The following is an 18,917-nucleotide window of genomic DNA, read 5'->3' as shown; positions in this document are numbered from 1 at the left end:
TTCTCATTCAATGAACCGAGCTGCCTTGAAAAGCAACAGAGCAGACAATTTCACATCTCCCAACAATTGAGGGAGGGTATAGAGGGTTAGAACACTTGTCTTCAGATCGAAAAGTTGCAGGTTCAAAACTGCCCCTGTACTGTCGTTTTGTTTAGTGTTCGCTTAATACAATAACTTAATAAAAGCGCAGAAAATGTTTACCCTCTGAACGAAGTAAACCAGAAATGATTTAGGTTTTGCTTGGTTACTTCTTGGGAAGTGCAGAGGAAATACATTTGCATACCCTTATAGTAATAGAGCACCTGTGAAGCACCTAGGAAAGTCGTTTGCAGTGTGCAGGGTGTTCTTATATGCAGTGCACAGCTAGTAACACTTGTTCTGTCATGCTTGTCTGACTGCAAGCTGACAGACAGCCACAGTCTGCACAGTCTCAACAACAAAAAATAACACAACTCCCTATGATATTTATAATCTCAGAATGCTTGCGGTTCTGCTATGCTGTCAGACATTATGAGCATGAAGCAGCACAAGAGATGGCAGGGTTTATGCCAGAGAGAAAAGTGTAGGGAGACAGGTCCAACCACCTCTGTCTGCCTCGCTTGTGCAATTCCTCCATCTGTCTCTTTCCTTTCTCCATTCCCTGTGGTACATGTGTGTGTGTGTGTGTGTGTCACCCAACAGCAGCAGTCTCATCAGGAAGTTGATTTAAGAAATGCATTGAAAAATGACACATCACAAACCGCTGAACTGAAACAGAAGGGAACAACGATAGTTACTGTTCAGGACACTTGTATGTCTACTCCACCCAAATGCATGATTCTTTGTCTGAAACGTAGGATAATTGTCTATAGTATCTCCAGTGGTCTTGATCTACTTGTTTTCTGTACAGATTATGTTCTCTCTGTATTTAGAGAGATATCTTTCCCTTTTAGATATGACATTAAGGACATTTAGATCCAGTCTTTAGATTTAGGTCTCTAAAAGGCGTATTATTTTTTATTTTTTCAAGCACCTAACTGGACTTCAGGATTTAGAAGCAAAGAGCCTTCATGTGGGCTGTGACGTCTATAGAAACTGCTTTACAATACTACACAGCTAAATGGCTTTATATAACCTCCCTTTTATGTAACTGCATTGTGTTGTTCTGTACTCGTGCTGTTAATACAATACAACAAAGTTGAATCAAATCTAATCTACATTGTGTGGTGCAACAACTTTTCATGAGCGATGTAGTTGCAAAGCTTAATAGCCCAAAACAGATTCACTTATGGCTGGGGAATGTGTCAGTTAGTCATGTGTAGACTGCAGACAGGCGCTAAGGTAATCACAGGATGGTCTCACGTGGTCCAACAGGAGGGTATGATGTCTGTGTAAACAGAACTTTGTTCTCAAAAACAAGTCAAATACAAACATCTATTCTGATTACACAGATTTCAGTAAATTTGCCAGGGACGGAATTCGGTGTTCTAATCTGCAGCTCTCTAGCTCCAACCAATCACTGCCCATCTGTTCACTACCGTAGTAACCCTGGAGAGTTTGACACCCTTGTTGACAGCATGCTTCTTAGTGGTGATTGCTGAGCACTTATATCGAGACCTCTTCCTCTAATTCTTTACATGGTATTATGCTATTTACAGTCATCCTATGGATTGTGTGGTCGGATACAAAGTTATCTGCTGCTGGACAGTACTGTGTGATATATTTAAACTGTGATGCCATGTGTGTTTGTTATTTGTTAGTATTTGGTATAAGTCATTTAAGTCGACATATTGTCTGTTATCACTACTTACACAATGTTGACATCTTTCAGATATGGTGTGGTAGTGTATTATATCATTTTTCAGTCCATAGATTTGGCTTACATGAGGGGAAAGGTTATGTGGTTAAAAGTATGCTCTATGGAAGTAATAATCTCCTCCGCTTCTCTCTGCCCCCCCCCCCCCCCTCTCTCTCTCTCTCTCTCTCTCTCTGTCTCTGTCACTGTCTCTGTCTCTGTCTCTCTTTCTCTCTCTCTCTGCAGTTCCAACAGTATGCCTAAGCAAGTGGAGGTGAGGATGCACGAGAGCCACCTGGAGCCTATCGAGGCCAGGCCCAGGTCCAAGTGTGCCAACCTCTGCTCCAAGCTGTTCAAGAACTTGCTGCTCACGCTCACCGTGCTCGGTCAGTCGTCCGTCGACCTCCCATCAGCCGCCGCAACGTTGTCTCTTCTCATCTCTTTCTCCTCTTTTCTTTGCTCTTCTCATCACGTCATATCTTATCCTTTCCTGTCCCTGATCTTTAACCCTGTAATATACCCTGCAATATCTCCCAGAAATATACACAGCTCTTAGTGGGAAGTCTCGTAGCTGGCAAGTCGAACGCAGGCACTCACCACAGAGGAAGAGGTTCAGAGGGCTGTCTAAATGTTCTTTTTGATGTAACTGATCAGCTCCAATGAGAACAGCTGCCATTTGTGCTGCCATCGTCTGAGCACCTGGTGCCAGTAGGCCCTGACCTTCCCCAGCCCTGGAGCACCTGGTGCCCTCTTCCTGCCACCCATCTGCCTCTGCCCCATGGGCAGGAAGACTCGCATGAGCTGGAAGATTGTGGTGTTTGTGTGTTGCGGGTGGGGGTGGTAGGAGAGGATGCATGACTCAATGCCCCTGACAATGTACATTATGTGGTACATACAGTATTGTACATGGGCAGCTCAGCTGTGGATTTCTGTGTGTCTTTATTTGTGGGGGGCGATGCCACGGAGAAAGATGAAGGCTGGTGGTGACAGGATGAAGTCAGGGAGGGGGGCATGAGGGCTGGCGGCAGGAAGCTGGGGAGAGGGGGAGAGGGTGTAGGGGAAGAGAGGACTGCCCAGGGATCGCGAGGCAGGAACAAGCATGGTGTGAAGCTGGAGCTTTGTGGAGGAACACCAAAAGAAGAGCACAACACATATGCATGATTGAGATGAAAGGAGTCGGTTTCCAGCGAGTGTTGTTCCGCAGCCTCCCATGCTCTGGGATCCCTGGCAGCTGTGTGGTAGCAGAGGAAGTACAACCTCCAGGGGGGTCAGAGGGGGTTTCGTGGGCCAGAGCCTCGCTGCGTCTGGCTCGTCACAGAGACAGACCACAGGGCCAGTGTGCAGACATGGCTGCAGGGGGGTCTGGAGCGAACAGGGGTCAGATCTGTTTGCGAGCCCAAGGGAGGCCAGGGGGAAGACAGCGAGGGCCAGGGTCAGGGGAGGCAGGGATAGGGGTAGGTTGATTCTGTGGTAATCTTTCCGGGATATTTGGAGTTGGGATCCAGTCATTGAGTAGAATTGACATGAAGTGAAGATGGGGTGAAAGGTCTAGTTGATAGTAATTAAAGCTTCACTTTTGGCCTACCAAGGTAAGCCAAGTAAGGTTAAGAATAGCATTGAGGTTTGCAGAGGACTTTTTTCCGGAACTCTCATTTCTTATGAGTTGGAAGAGATGACATATATTTTATCTGACTCTTTCCTCGAAAACCTACTATTTTCCCATAGAGAATACAGATTCTTTGAAATGTTTAGTTAGATTTTATGTGGAGTTGTCTCTCTGTCTCTCCCTCTCTCTCCCTCTTTATATCTCTCTTCAAAGAGATCTGTGTTAATCCTCCACGAGCTTCTTCCTCACACCATGTTCCAGTGTTTCTCCCCTCCCACTGTCATCTAAGCAGCAGCAGGCTTTCCCAACCCCACACTGCTGGATTCATTAATAAGCCACAAAGCATCACAAACGATTGGCTTAAGGAGGGAAAACATTTGCTTTATTTATTCATTATCCCATGAACCATTTGCCACAGCAACTACTTGCTTAAGACTAATTGTCATTTTCTGTCCTCTGGGTATGAGAATGACATCCTAAACAGATCGCTCTCTTTACAAAGCTTTTTGTGGTGGGCATGTTTTCCTTTTCCCAGCCTAAAGAGAACAGCCTCCCCTGGTCAACATGATTTCTTCTCTCTGAATGCTCCTATGTGTATGTCTGTCGTATTCTACATTGTTTTAGGGTCCGATCCCCCTCCCCTTTAAGTATTTTAACACTTTCACAAACTGAGTTCTCTCTCTCTCTCTCTCTCTCTCTCTCTCTCTCTCTCTCTCTCTCTCTCTCTCTCTCTCTCTCTCTCTCTCTCTCTCTCTCTCTCTCGCTCTCACTCACCCTCTTTCTCTCTCGCTCTCTCTCACCCTCTTTCTCTCTCTCTCCTGCTCACTCTCATCCTCTCTCTCTCTCTCTCCAGGTGTGATTCTGGGGGCTGTATCTGGGATGCTGCTTCGTGTCGCCTCTCCCATCCACCCGGACATCGTCATGGTGATTGCCTTCCCTGGAGACATACTGATGAGGATGCTGAAGATGTTGATTCTCCCTCTGATCATCTCCAGTTTAATCACAGGTACCCAGCTGGGCCACACATTCTCACAGCAACACATCACAGATTATTTTAGTCCGTTCATTTATTGTGGAAGTTTTCTTTTGTCTATTTTCGTTTAGCCGATTTTTTTTCAAAAGCGGCCTTATCATATGGGCACATCCAAGTGTGAACTAATATTGTCACCGTTGCTCAGTAGTGTAATGATCAATGTTTGCGTGTGCTAATATCTGCCGCAAACAGTATTTACACCAAACACACAACACGCCCCTCCCCATCATCCCACAAGCAGAAAGGAAGCGGTGAATGTTAACCGATGCTTGATGTGGTGGCAGGTCTGGCTGGTTTGGACGCCAAGTCCAGCGGTCGCCTGGGAACCAGGGCTATGGTCTACTACATGTCCACCACGATCATCGCTGCTGTGCTGGGGGTCATCCTAGTCCTGATTATCCACCCTGGCGACCCTAAGCTGAAGGAGAAGCTGGGAGAAGGACACAAGAACGACGATGTCTCCAGCCTGGATGCCTTCTTCGACCTCATCAGGAACCTGTTCCCGGAGAACCTGGTCCAGGCTTGCTTCCAGCAGGTAAGGAGTCCTCTTCCATACCTTCGGAAGCTCCCGTTACGTAATACTGTAGCTGGTGTCAAAATACCAATACCACCTGACAGTTAGATCCGGTATGGAGGATGTTCATTTAGTATGCAGTGCTAATTAGCTACTACAATTCTCTCTCTCTCTCTCTCTCTCTCTCTCTCTCTCTCTCTCTCTCTCTCTCTCTCTCTCTCTCTCTCTCTCTCTCTCTCTCTCTCTCTCTCTCTCTCTCTCTCTCTCTCTCTCTCTCTCTCTCTCTCTTTCTCTCACACACACGGCAACATTGAAGACATTGCACTGCTTTCCCTTCATCATTCTATGTTTTCAATGTGTTTTTAGGGACACCATTCATCTAAGACAACCTACATCTTACAATATTTTCACTAATTGTGAGTTGTGTTGTCGTCTCTCAGATCCAAACGGTGACTAAGAAGGTGGAAAAGGTCATTGTGGAGGACGTCAATGCCACCACTACTGTGGAGGGTCTGCTGGCAAACATCACCAAGGAACCAGAGTTCATCATTAAGAAGACTCTGCAGTTCAAGAGTGGCATGAACGTCTTAGGTAGGCTGGTTGGCGTGTAGGCTGGGAGGATTGAAGGCTGATATGCAGGTAGGCTGATAGAGTTGGTATGCTGGTAGGTTGGTGGGCTGAAAGGCTGGTAGATTGTGTAGGTTGGTGGGCTGGTAGAAGGGACGAGGTTCAGGACGAGGTGGTTTTCCGACAGGAAGTTGGTGGAAACATGCAGTATGTCCTGAGTGTGGCTGCATGCAGAAACTCTGTATTCTGTCTCGCTTCAACTCATCCACAGACGTCAGTGCACTTTGCTCTGTTGACATTCTGCATTTGTTCCCTTTCTATGGTTTTCTCCTCGTCGTATTAGTCAGATTGACCTATTTGGACAACACTTATCGTATCCTTTTTTTTTTTTTCCTGGAATCAGGGCCATCCTCCTTTCTGATGGAGTCTTCTGATTGTGTGATTGTCAGGTCTTATTGGATTCTTCATTGCCTTCGGTATCTGCATGGGGAAAATGGGCGAGAGAGCCAAGCTCATGCTGGAGTTCTTCAATATCCTCAACGAGATAGTGATGAAGATCGTCATCATGATCATGTGGTCAGTAAAAGATATCCCCTGGACACCTTCACTCTATAAATATGGACTTCACAGAGCCACCAAATGTCTCATATAGATCGATAGATTTAAGTGTTCCCAAATTTTCATGAATGTCATAGGAAATACCAATAAAATGCGAAAAATTTGAGTTTTTCGTACAGATATTTGAGCCTCTTTTCTCCCCTCTTCCCCAGGTACTCTCCCTTCGGTATTGCCTGTCTGATCTGTGGCAAGATCATCTCCATCGACGACCTGGAGACGGTGGCAAGGCAGCTGGGCATGTACATGGTGACTGTCATCGTGGGCCTCCTCATCCACGGGGTCATCTTCCTTCCCAGCATCTACTTTGCCATCACCAGGAAAAACCCTTTCACCTTCTTCATGGGCATCTTCCAGGCCTGGATTACAGCCCTGGGAACTGCCTCCAGGTCAGGAACACTCAATGGTTGATTGATTTCATTGATTTGTTCAAATCTGAATTTGATTGGCTCATTGATTTGTGTCATCGGATTTGAAGGGGTTAGTTGATTTGTCAAATCCAACTGGATTGATTCGATTGAGTTAACAAGTCGACGTCTGAGATTAGTTTGAAAACTGAATTATTTCATATCTCACTCAGAGAGGGTCACAACTGGTAAGTCAGTCCTTACAGGGTCCTTACTGTCTGTCACTCGCCTTCCCGTAGTGCTGGGACACTGCCCGTCACCTTCCGCTGCCTGGAGGAGAACCTCGGCATTGACAAGAGAGTGACCCGCTTCGTGCTTCCCGTCGGCGCCACCATCAACATGGACGGAACCGCCCTGTACGAGGCCGTGGCGGCCATATTTATTGCCCAGATGAACGGCATCCACCTGGATGCTGGGCAGATTGTCACTGTCAGGTAAAGCTGTCACTTTAAATACAAACATATACCTGCAGATCACCATGTCACCTTAAAAGGCTTGGCTAAGTGAATACATTGAAGTGTTCCCCAATATATATATATATATATATATATATATATATTATTTTTTTCTTTCAGTATTTAGTCACAGTAACTTGGACGTGCCAGTAGGACAGGTTTAATGTGAATCATGACAGTGCCAGCCAGTCAATTAAGGGAACATTTCATGGAGTCTCTGTACTCATTATCCACAAGGGTACTTCATTTAACTGAGGCAGTCCTTGGCCTTTAGTCTGTCATTTCATCAGTCCTTAAACAGCCTTATTAAAAATTTGCCATTAGGTATTCCCCTCATGTTCGCTCTCATCCACATCTCACTTCACATGCAGGATTAACCCCAAAGCCACAATACAGAGTAATCCTGTTCAGATTTCAATTCACGTATTGACAGTTTACACAGTCAGATAAAAGGGGTTCAAATTAGATCAATTGTTTTGGAGAACCCACTCATAAGAACTATTTTCCTTCCGTGTTTTGCCTTCTGTTGTTAGAATGTTCTAGTTAGAATGATGGAATGTGTTGGTGAAGAGACTTTAGAGGAGCCCTGCTCCCTTGTTGTTTCTCTCTAGTATGACAGCCACTCTGGCCAGTGTGGGAGCTGCCAGTATTCCCAGTGCTGGACTGGTCACCATGCTGCTGATCTTGACTGCAGTGGGCCTGCCTACCCAGGACATCAGTCTGCTGGTGGCCGTTGACTGGCTCCTGTGAGTTTGACCCCAACCATGACCTTAGCACGGACAGTGCCGTCTTCATGGATTATCCGACCGTTTGCGTTTCCTTTTTGGTTTTGCCTTTCACCACCTCCATTCAGACCTGCGTCCTCTCCCTGTCCACGTCCCTCTTCCCCCTGAACGCAGGGACCGTTTCCGGACCTCCGTGAACGTGGTGGGAGACTCGTACGGCGCGGGGATCGTGTACCACATGTCCAAGGCCGAGCTGGACGAGCTGGACGCTCACGCAGCCAAGTCGGACGACATCGAGATGATGAACAAGACCCAGTCCTACTACGACGACATGAAGAACCACCACGAAAACAACTCCAACCAGTGCGTCAGTGCCGCTCGCAATTCAGTCGTAGTAGATGAGTGCAAGGTATCTCTAATGCTTACGGACGTAGAGACTTCTATTTAACCCTCTCTTTCGCATGAGCTGCATGTTTCGTTTGCATGTGTAGATGCCAATGGAAATACATACACTATTATTTTAAGAAGAAACAGGGAAAATACCTAAAATATACGTGTATATATTTCAATGCGCAGTTGTCTAGAAAAGCAGCCTTTTGCCATGTCTGTCTGTAATACTGTAAGTGAATTTTTAGATCACAACCTACCAACACCTTGGCATAACTACATTTCAGAACTAAAAGGATTCAAATCCATCAGAATGGTTAATGGACCAGTAAATTACAAATACAGCCGAGTAGAGTAAGACTTGAATTGATCCAAGAGGACTTTTTTACAATTAGGAGTAAACCTTTTTTACAAATAGGAGTGCATCAGAGAGGACATCCAAGCCATGTGATCCTGACTAGGACCTTGGGAAGTAGAAGATGAGCCCTGGCCACCCTTCCCTGAACGTTTCGTTTCCACCGCCAAGTCCCTTGTCCCAACACCCATGTCAAAATATAGAGTTAAACATATTTTTTGACCGGCGTTAGGGACAGCAAACACTCTTAAGGGATTGGGAGAAAACAACGTCGCTATGGAGTCTCTCCATTCATTGTCCTACGGATCAATGTGGCTCCCTGACTGTACGTCTGTTGCAATTTAAGCACACATTATTTCTGAGCTGTTTAAACATGCAGAAAGAGTGTTAGCGTGTCTAATTAGCACTGCATACATCCCATTCTGGATTATTTCGGCACATCCATACTGGGGAGTCTGTCACATGCCCACGTATTTTGACACCAGCTATTTATGTCTATAGTGAGAAACGTGCCTTGTGAAAATGGATGGTAGATGCAGTTTACTCAGTATAGCTCATTATCTTGATTTGAATAATGTTTCCTACATAGTAACCATGGTGCATGTGGCCTGCACTACAATGCATGGGGATCTAGGCTGTGCATTTCTTAGAACAGCAGGCCAGGGTGTGAAAGGTTCCATGGTCCCATTAATTTATCAGAGGATCAAGACTGTTGCCTAGCAACACCAAAGACTTTGCACTAGTGAACTGTCCACAACAGACCTGCTCCTGACCAATTCAAACATCCATTCATGGTGATTTACAGATAAACATGGTATTACGGCTGCTATTTCCAGGTACACTTTACATGAATGTGCTTGTTACAGTGTGATTACATGAATAAGTCGTGTTAAATAAGCAAGTATGTTGTGGTGCAGATTATATTTACTTTGCAATTATATATATGCTATGAGGCACATTCTGATCATTCACACAATTAAATCAAGGTTTTCACCTATTTAAGTTATAAACTATTTTTTATATGTACATTTTTTATGTACTATATATTACATATAGAAAAATGTTAGTGTGCCATTATAGACTGTTCCACAACATCATTATCGTGTAATACACGGTGAGAATAGCATTAATGTAAAGTGCGTTCTTTTTTCTTTCCTTGCACAATATTTTTGCTGGTATGTTTTAGCTGTAGAGTATAACCCTAACATTCATCTAAAGATGCAAACCATTGTAGAATGCCTTGCAAATAACATGCACAGACTAAACCATAGCTCAGCTTGTAATTGTTGTACTTTGTTATCTATTTTGCAATTGTATGATTTTCTTTTTACCGGTTGTATGTGTTGCCAGTGCGCATTGACGTTTTGTGGTTCCTCAGGTAAAATGTGCCATTGCTCATTCTTAAGACTTCCAAGCCATCGCACGCATGTTCATCCGTGACTGTCGAGGTCTCCCTGATGTCTTGATCCTTCCATACATGTTGTGTAATTAGACCACTGAGTCTATCTACAGGAGGCTTGCATTGCTTCAAACTATGGAGAGCATGACACATGCATTTTGTCTTTGCTGTGGAGCCTGTGTTCAGATGTGCTGCTAACTGCTTGCAGGTAACCTCGGCCACAAACGGCTCTGCTGCGGAGTGCACGCTTGTTGAGGAGGAACCATGGAAACGTGAATAATGCCAGCACACAGATCTCCAGCTCCACAAGCTTTCCTATCCAGTCAAAAAAGAGTGGGAAAAAAACACACAAAAAAAAAACACGCAAACAGAACTACTAATGTTTTTTTTTATGTAGTTTTTTATTTTATTTTAAGAGTCCCTTTTACAGTGTTTCTAACCGTCTATCTGGCTGACTGAGACAACTAATACTAATTCACTTAAGAGTGAGATGATAACAGAGGTATGTTTAGCCTGTTAGAGTATTATAATGTGCTATGTAGCAAACACTTGCACAATGGACATCAAGGCTTGGGAGGGAGTGAAGAGAGAACAAACTGTTACTTCAATTATTCCTATAAATATGCTGTCTGTTTCTACAGAGCCAGTGCTTTCATAGCCTGGCGGGAGGGTTAATGTAATGGTAAACAGTACAGAAACAGCAGTCATTCAGGTGGTAGGTTTCAGTTTGATACAGGCAACCTGTCACTCGAGTGACAGAAGATGATTGAGAATAATTGATATGGAGTCATGGAAGACTGACAGGTTCCCTGTGTTAAACGTCACTACGGTACATCACAAGCTTGTCATTATCAGCACCAATGGCACAGCAATAGGCAGCTGCTCAACCACAGAGCCCCTTTTATCTGACAAAGTACACTTTGACCCTTCCTATCTTCCCTTCCCCTTGTACAATATCCCAATATCCCACAACCCCTTGGGTGCATCAGGGTGATGGAATAGTTGGAGACACATAGCAAGGACGGGAATCCTGATGCTTACTCTACAACCACACGTTCTGTGGAAAACACAAGCACAATTCACATATGATAATGGCGCCCTTTTGTCTTTTGGTTGTGTCTACTGTAACGGGAAGGTAATTTTTCAGTGTTGCCATGCTGTATCTGTGTGGTTTGTCTGAATGGATGTGTGTGTGGGTTTTGATGAGAACAGGACCAATTTACCTATTGGGACCAAACAGACATGAAATCAATCAACCCAGAGAGGCCTTTGAAACGCCTCCATGACTTTATTCGATGATTAGTACTGTTTTTTTGGTTTCTACATTGCGCACAATCCATGCATTACCTAAACCCTTGAACTGTGGGTCTCTCATTACTTTGTTTCAACTCATCAAAATGAGCCATTATGGAACTGAGAACCCTGCCTGGTTTATGCACTGGACTACTTTTAATATTAAACTACTGTAATGGGAATCCTACAGTGTCCCCAGATGTTAATACAGTAAATCAGAGTCACTTGAATGTCCTTTTTCGTTTTTCTGATTGAATACTTATAATAATATGAGGCCAAATAAAAAGAAGATAGCACAATTTTATTGCAATTTATGACAGACAAATATTAGAACATTGCACAAATTAATTATTGCCACTTAAAATAAATTGCCATTTGAACAAAAAGTAATTGACAAAGCACTTGTGGTATAGTAAGATTGAAAGAAATTTCAATCAAAATGCATGCATTCACCACCCTTTGAATGGTCTTACAGAATTAACATAAATGCATTTTTGAAGAGCCCCATAAAGTAAAACATTGGATACTCAGGCTTATCATCAACTCTTCAGCAAGGAGGACATGTTTGATAATATATCATAACCCGAAAATGTTTACTTCCATATGAGAGATTCTCGAAAAGCCTGTTTACTATTGCCTTCTCGTGCACAACTTGAATCCGTAAGCTTTGACTATAAACAAATTGACTGTTTACTGGCTAATTATTTTTGAAAGAGAAAGTATTGTATATATTGCACCTATATGATGAAGATGGAGTTTCCCTACTCAATTATTTAAAAGTAATCTATACTTTTATTACATATTGTTATGAGGATAAGCACACAGTTGATTGACAAGCTTAACATTCCAGCCTCAATTATCCTTGGCCTTCCTTTATTATTATTAAGCACAAACATAAGCAGTACCCGTCAGAAGTTTGGACATACCTTCCTATTCAATTGAATGGAACAATGTGTCCACACTTCTGACTGGTACTGTATTTTCTAAGACTTGAAAAAGTGGCACAAAACAACCAGACAACTGACAAAAACTGAAAGAAAAAAAAAGCAGGTACAAGGACAGTATTTTCCAACTCCGATAGTGGTTGGATGAAGGTCCAATCCCATGGAAGGGTACTCATAGTTCTGATGCAGCCTTTAAGTGGGTTCTTCCTCACATAAAACAACCATTGCCTCGTAAACACCAGAGCTTAAGACTGTTCTCTCTGACCCTGGATGCTGCAGCTGTACGTTTGACAACCAAGAGTGGGCCACAACACACCCAGCAGCCTAACGGCCACCTAAAACACCGGTTCCAAACTTGCCAGCTTTCAGGTAGTGAACTTCTATCCCTCTCATGGAACCAAATGGCTTAAATAAAAATCACACAGACACTCAAAGCTAGTCCACTATCTGCCAATCCTTTTCTTGGAGCGCATGTGTCTGTGTGAGAATAGTTATGATGCAGGTGTGGATGTCATTTGTTTATCAGTGTTGTTTCCTTCTCTCGTGTCGTTTTGTTGATTTTGCTCAATGACATCCTTGCCTTGACGATGTAAACTTAGAGCCGTGTAGCCAGTTTGAGCATCATGATAATGTTGATTAAAGTAACACTAGAAATCTTAACACACACATTTCTACAGCAGCACTGTCTTTTAAAAACACGGAACACTTCTTTAGTAAGAACAATGCCACGTTGCTTTTGAGCTTGATCTACAAGCTGTGCGTCTCGACACCACAGCACACTGTGGTGTTCTACTGTGCAAGCTGCATGGACATAATTAATTATATAAACACAAAGTTCCACACACCTCAAACACACACACACACACACACATTCATGGACACGCAAACAAGCGCACACTCACCCACCTTTTTCACTCTCAGACACACACATTAATTAATACATGCACTTGTTAAATACACACTCAAACACAAAACCTGGAAGGTCACGGCATTCACCACATTATCACAGGAAATCAGTAAGCTGCAAACCACAGCCCTGGCCCAGACGGCTCCCAAAGCCCGACCTTTGACCTTGTGACCTTCAGGAAGAAGCTCTCTAGTAAGGAGAGAACCATTGTGTCATCAATGGGGGATTGAGTGTTGGACCACTATATGTTCAAACTCACAGTTTTAGAAGCATGAAAATGATTATTTTTTGCACCACTATCTTAAAAGCATGATATTGAAGTGCCTCCTTGCACTTTGTGTATATATTGTAGGTAACAAATGCTTTGTTTTGTTTTGGGGGGCGTTGACATGGAACAGTATGTAGAAATAGAGTCGCATCGCTGTGATTGTATATGTAATCCTCTAGAAAATATATCATCTATGTTCTGAAAAAAATTAGAATAGATCAAATGTATAGAAAGAAATGTGTATTAAATTGCTTGTTTTTTTTTTCTTTTTCTAATAGCTGTTAGCTAGTTGTCTCACTTACCTGTCACACATCAATATATAAATATCTTTTTTTTTATCTAATGTAAGCGTTTTGAATGTTTGTTCAATGAAGATATAAGTCATGTGCATTCATTTTCATTGTACATAAATATATATAATTGCTCTGTTCAATGGCAATGCAGAATGTCCCAGAGATTACAGTGATTCTGAAGCAAAGGAGAAAGCAACAAGAGAAAGGAAGGGAAAGTTCCAATTTAACGACAGGAAGGATGATGTGTTGAGTTCAATGTATTGTTAGGAAAGGGAATGTGATCAGGTTTGCATGAAAGGAAAAGGTCCAGTTTACCAAGTATGTAAAATAGACTGATGCATTTAGCACAGTCTATTAGTAGGGTTTCAGAATCAAATGTAATCAAATGTCTGGAGCAAAGCCTGTTACAATATATTACAATAATCCTCAGGCCATAAATCTCCTTTCCGAAACCATCTTGATTCTCTATTGGAGAGGAAGTAAAACGTATCATTAGTATCCACCATCTTGTGTCTTGTATTGTATGAACCTTGTGTTACTGATGCAAGATAGGGATACCTAACTGTACACCAAACATTCACGTCACAGTTAGACTATCAACTCACTCCACTATACAAATGTGCCATGATACCCCACAGTCACTGTCACAAGAACCTCAGTGACAGTAAATCAGTATACACTTTCCAGCTCTTTTTTCTTCATACTTATTCAAATTAATCATGTTCACGCTGTACTTCTACCCTGCCACACACACACACACACAAAAACAAATACACTAAACATAGAAAGTTCCAATCTAATGGAAATTGATTAGCCCAGTGTTTGTAGGGCAAGCCAGTATATCTTCAAATCTGTCCTCAACAGAAGTGTCTATCTGAAGAACTCCTTTGTAGACCTGATAACCTCTTTCACTCCATTCCAACCTACCTGTCCCACATTTTTAGAGACGTCCCTCTTTGTAAACATGTTGTTGTCATTGCGATGTAAGGGGAGAGAGTATGTGGGGAAGATACAATATTGAAAAATGAAATAAAGACAAAAAATACATGATTTCTTTTCTTTACCAGACCTGTGGTATCCATAAAAGTATGTTCATACATATCAATAAGTGTTGTACCTTTGGTGTACATATACGATTATGATAACTAATAAACGTGGATTCATAACTAAATGTGGTCTGTCTTTACTTTCAGTAAAACAAATACAAGGATTTTGACTTATCTGATGACTGTTACATTAAGTATATATTTGTTATAAATATTAAAATTAAATTAAATATTAATTATTTACAGAAGCCTTTTGCTGAATATGAGCTGTCTCTGTGGTGGATCTCTAATTAATGCCCAGTAATTATTACTGCCCTTTCCCTTTCCTCTCAGGTATCCACGTACACATACAGTGGGAAATACACAAAGGAATACCTCAACGGGTATTTGCCTCGGTGCGACTAAGGCATTGGAAATTGCGTCATAAAAAAAAAAAAAATTGTGTTAACCATAAGCTCACGGACCTCTATCTACATATTCTATATTAAAGGTAGAACCACAAAACAAACAACAGAACAACTAATATAGAAACAGAATTGGTAGAAGTAAGGTAATACATGAAAAACATTCAAAGAAGGGAAAGCAGTAGAACCCCTTCAAAACACTATGATTTTTAAACTACTGCTGTGTTCAACACCGTCAGGCCAACCCGGGACGGAAAACGCCCTCTTTCTTTAACACTAGACGAGTCTTCCGGTATTTTTCTGCGTTAATTCCACAGTCTATGAGTCAAACCCTCGCAGATGTGACAGGACTGTGTGACGCACTCAAAATTAACAGACACGTTGTAACGTAGTTATATGTTTATTTAAGAAATACTTACAAAATACTATACAAAATAGAAAGGGACTATTTTGAAGTCCATCTGTTAGTCAGTGGTGGAGACCTCTTTGATCGTGGCTGAGGAAGTAGGACCCGCCGCTTGGATTAGTTGAAGTGAAATTGACATCGAGTATCTGTATTCGTATCTCCTGTTTTAAAGGTTAGTAGCCAGGGCTCTCAAGTCTCACGCATTCGCCGTGAGACTCACGCATTTCAGCTATTTCTCACGCAACACCTTGTATTTCGCACGCATTTCAACCCTTTTTCACGGTGAGGGATAAGGGATAATGTCCCAGTATATACAATTAATGGACGAGACGCAGGCATACAATTGAGATTGTTTCGAGTTATACAGAGTATAAGCCACCCAGAAAAGCCCCCCCCCCCACACACACACACACACACACACACACACTTTGGCACTGAGAAAATATGATGTCACTATCTAAGACACACCCATGTTTACTTTCATTTTCCACCACTCAAGATTTTGTAAAGTGCCACATAACTGGTCTCTAAAAGGGAGAAGAAGAAGAATGAGGAAAATGTGGAGAAAATTGAACTTGCACAGGTAAATTGTGTATCAACTGGTGTCAGGTTTGCAGTACTTTTATGTGGAGATTTGCAGATGGGAATCAAGTGTGGGACTGGATTGTAGTTATTGGGTGTGGAAAGATGCAGATGTGAATGATGGTGTATTCTTCTCTGGAGCCTCTGTTATATCCAAATGGACAACATGCATTCAGGGCGATTATGATAGAGAAGGAGAGAGAGCGTATGAAAGAAACCAGACAGAAACATCAGAGCTGCACCTTCCACTGAAGCCAAACTGGCCAAGCTATATCTGAACATGAACATGTTGTCGAAATCTTCTTTCAGGGCCACCAGATGTCTGATTCCGTCTCTGAGTTGAGTGGGGAGAGGCTGGAGATAGCAGAGCAGGCCAGGAGTGCCACCATAGAGATATTGCAGGATGCTCTGGAGAAGAAGTTCTATGGCTTTCCTGTCAGTTACCGCTACTCCTGCGCCGACCCTGTGGACCCCTATACATTCTGCTGCATCCCTACAGAGAAGCTCCTCACAGACCTGCTGAAGACCATGAAGGAGATCCAGTTCAGACAGGATCTAGACCCTCAGAACTACGATGTCTTTGCCTACGTCAGAACAGGTGTGATAGACAACAATGTGTATTTGTGCGAGCTTTTCTGGAGTGCCCCAGACAACCTGTGTGCCGATTCCAAGCCAGGAACCCTCATCCACGAGGTGTCTCACCTCCTGGGGACTGATGACATCACGTATGAATGGCAGACTGTGGTGCTCTATGAGGACTATGGGACACTGCTGGGAAGGTCTAAGAACATCAGAGGCGTTGATGGAAAAATGCACTGCATGGAGCATGTGGCCCAGGTGAATGCTAACTCTCTGGAGCACGAGTTTGAGACCATTATCAACCACAAGCAGGCTTACCTGAACGGCAGGTATGCTTGTTGTGGGGAGAACAAGAAGAATTCCGTCTGCAGGTCCAGAGAGACAGGACATTACCATTTACACTCTCATTTTGGTGAGCATGAGCCTTAATGTTCTCTCCATTATATGTGCTTTACCTTTATATCTCATTTAATAGAGTAATATCCATGTCTAACATATTTGTCCTGATGATATTTTTTTTCTCTCCACAGAAGACAGGAAGAAAGAGATGGAGGAATCAATGAGTGGTCTAAATGGGGCAATGCGGTTCACAAAAATAAAAAATGGGCCTTGCAGGAAGTCTGTCATACCTAAGTGAACACAGCAAATATGCAGTATAACAATTCCAGCATGGCCATATGTTCACATAATATATTCTAATATCATTCTGTCAATCCCGAGTAGACCCTACTAATACAGTATCAACGATACTTGAGTATTTGAGCTATTTCGGCTTGGTTAAACACATATTATTCAGTGAATGTCAGGGTTGGGGACAGGACTCAGCCGCAGAAAGTGGAAAATAGTGCAGAATTAATTATCTAATGAACAAAAAGGCAGACCGGGCTGGCCTAAGAGAAAAACAAACAATCCGGCAGGGAGAGGAAGGCAGGGCTGGTTTTTGTAGGTGGTTGATGAGCTGATCGTTGACAGGTGCTCCGATGAGTGACTGGTGTCAGGTGCGGGGAGAGAACAGCAACAGCAAGGTGTGTCCACAACTGAGGAAAGTGAGGGTAACAAACCAAAACAAGATCACACCCACACCGGACTAACGCTGGGTGGGCGTGACAGTGAATTAATCTTTGTCATACATGTTGCATTATATCACTATGTAAGGGCACAATATGCACTTACATTTACGTCACTCCTCTTTGTATCTATGTTGTATATGATTACACTTAATAACATACTTTAAAACTACCATATATCATGTAAAATTACTGTAGTACTCTTATAGTACTATAGAACTGTACACCTTCAGTGCTTGTTTATTGTCTCTATGACTGCTCTATGGCTATATACTCTTGTGTACTTTGCTAGGGATAACAGCATCTGTTAAATAAATGAAAATGTTAGTTCCACCTTCATTTGCTCTGTGTAGATATTTGTAATACAGGAAACGTCCCTTTTTCAATCCTCAAAATGGCCGTCTGGCGTCTTTGTCTTGCCTGGGTTAAAATGTTCTTGCATCATGACCCGGATACCATGGCAACCATACTTCCTCCTCCCTGCTCCAGAGCAGCGGCAGGGAATCTATTCACCTCCCTTTTCACACCACTCTTTATCTCTTCTCTCTCTCTCTCTCTGACTCTCTCTCTCTCTCTCTCTCTCTCTCTCTCTCTCTCTCTCTCTCTCTCTCTGACTCTCTCTCTGTCTCTCTCTCTCTCTCTCTCTCTCTGACTCTCTCTCTCCCTCTCTCTCTCTCTCTCTCTCTCTCTCTCTCTGTCTCTCTCTGTCTCTCTCTCTCTCTCTCTCTCTCTCTCTCTGACTCTCTCTCTGTCTCTCTCTCTCTCTCTCTCTCTGTCTCTCTCTGTCTCTCTCTCTCCCACAGGCATACACTCATAACCTACACATGCATGCTCTCTGAATGAACACAATAACATCTGTTCTATACACATTTATTTGAACCATGACAAATGGGTTTATTAACAATCATTTGTTAATTTGTCGTTATGCTCACCTAGTTTAATAAGTTTGCTAAATTTGATTGATTGACTGATGAGTGAATCAGGATGAAACAGTACAACGCGAAAACAAATACCGTAGGTGGGGAAGAAATGCCAAAAGCGTCTCTGCCCCAGTGTAAAACCATAAACAATCTGTCAGAACAAAATATGGACATTATATTATTTCACAATACCCACACATACAAATGGATTGCTCTACGATGAAAGCAGGGGCTCGCGGTGAGGATCACCAGGGCAGCCCCGCGTGAGTGTGGAGCTGAAGGCTTGCAGGCACACGGATCAGCGCCAGGACAGTACCCTGGAGCTGCCTGTCGTGGCCTGTCACATCGGTCCCAAGGCAGGGCAAGGGCAG

General features: G+C 42.9%; 2 protein-coding genes across 4 annotated transcripts in view; both read left to right on the top strand.

The window, feature by feature from the left end:
* LOC146258780 (excitatory amino acid transporter 2-like) overlaps positions 1 to 14,713 on the top strand; it is a 34,316-nt gene extending 19,603 nt beyond the window's left edge. Inside the window, exons 2-11 of the mRNA XM_084672912.1 lie at positions 2,021 to 2,160; positions 4,234 to 4,386; positions 4,698 to 4,948; positions 5,368 to 5,518; positions 5,944 to 6,070; positions 6,265 to 6,498; positions 6,756 to 6,950; positions 7,583 to 7,717; positions 7,871 to 8,105; positions 10,046 to 14,713. Coding sequence (XP_084529038.1) covers positions 2,031 to 2,160; positions 4,234 to 4,386; positions 4,698 to 4,948; positions 5,368 to 5,518; positions 5,944 to 6,070; positions 6,265 to 6,498; positions 6,756 to 6,950; positions 7,583 to 7,717; positions 7,871 to 8,105; positions 10,046 to 10,117 — 1,683 coding nt within the window. The 5' untranslated portion in view covers positions 2,021 to 2,030 and the 3' untranslated portion in view covers positions 10,118 to 14,713. The remainder of the gene's footprint in view (positions 1 to 2,020; positions 2,161 to 4,233; positions 4,387 to 4,697; positions 4,949 to 5,367; positions 5,519 to 5,943; positions 6,071 to 6,264; positions 6,499 to 6,755; positions 6,951 to 7,582; positions 7,718 to 7,870; positions 8,106 to 10,045) is intronic.
* A 596-nt stretch (positions 14,714 to 15,309) lies between these two features.
* Positions 15,310 to 17,965, top strand: LOC146258779 (uncharacterized). Of its 3 annotated transcripts, XM_084672916.1 has the most exons (4): positions 15,310 to 15,570; positions 15,898 to 15,981; positions 16,290 to 16,971; positions 17,090 to 17,965. In XM_084672916.1, the coding sequence occupies exons 3-4, from the start codon at positions 16,299 to 16,301 to the stop codon at positions 17,194 to 17,196; spliced, it is 780 nt and encodes a 259-aa protein (XP_084529042.1). In that variant the 5' UTR covers positions 15,310 to 15,570; positions 15,898 to 15,981; positions 16,290 to 16,298; the 3' UTR covers positions 17,197 to 17,965. The 3 variants fall into 3 exon arrangements, with proteins under 3 accessions (XP_084529042.1, XP_084529043.1, XP_084529041.1); XM_084672917.1 differs by lacking the exon at positions 15,898 to 15,981 and having other exon boundaries at positions 17,093 to 17,965; XM_084672915.1 differs by lacking the exon at positions 15,898 to 15,981.
* Positions 17,966 to 18,917: the final 952 nt, after the last annotated feature.

Source organism: Hypomesus nipponensis, chromosome 14 (assembly GCF_054491055.1).
Source record: "Hypomesus nipponensis isolate SF chromosome 14, ASM5449105v1, whole genome shotgun sequence".
In the NCBI taxonomy this organism is placed as follows: domain Eukaryota; kingdom Metazoa; phylum Chordata; class Actinopteri; order Osmeriformes; family Osmeridae; genus Hypomesus; species Hypomesus nipponensis.
This window is presented reverse-complemented; position numbering and strand designations above follow the sequence as displayed.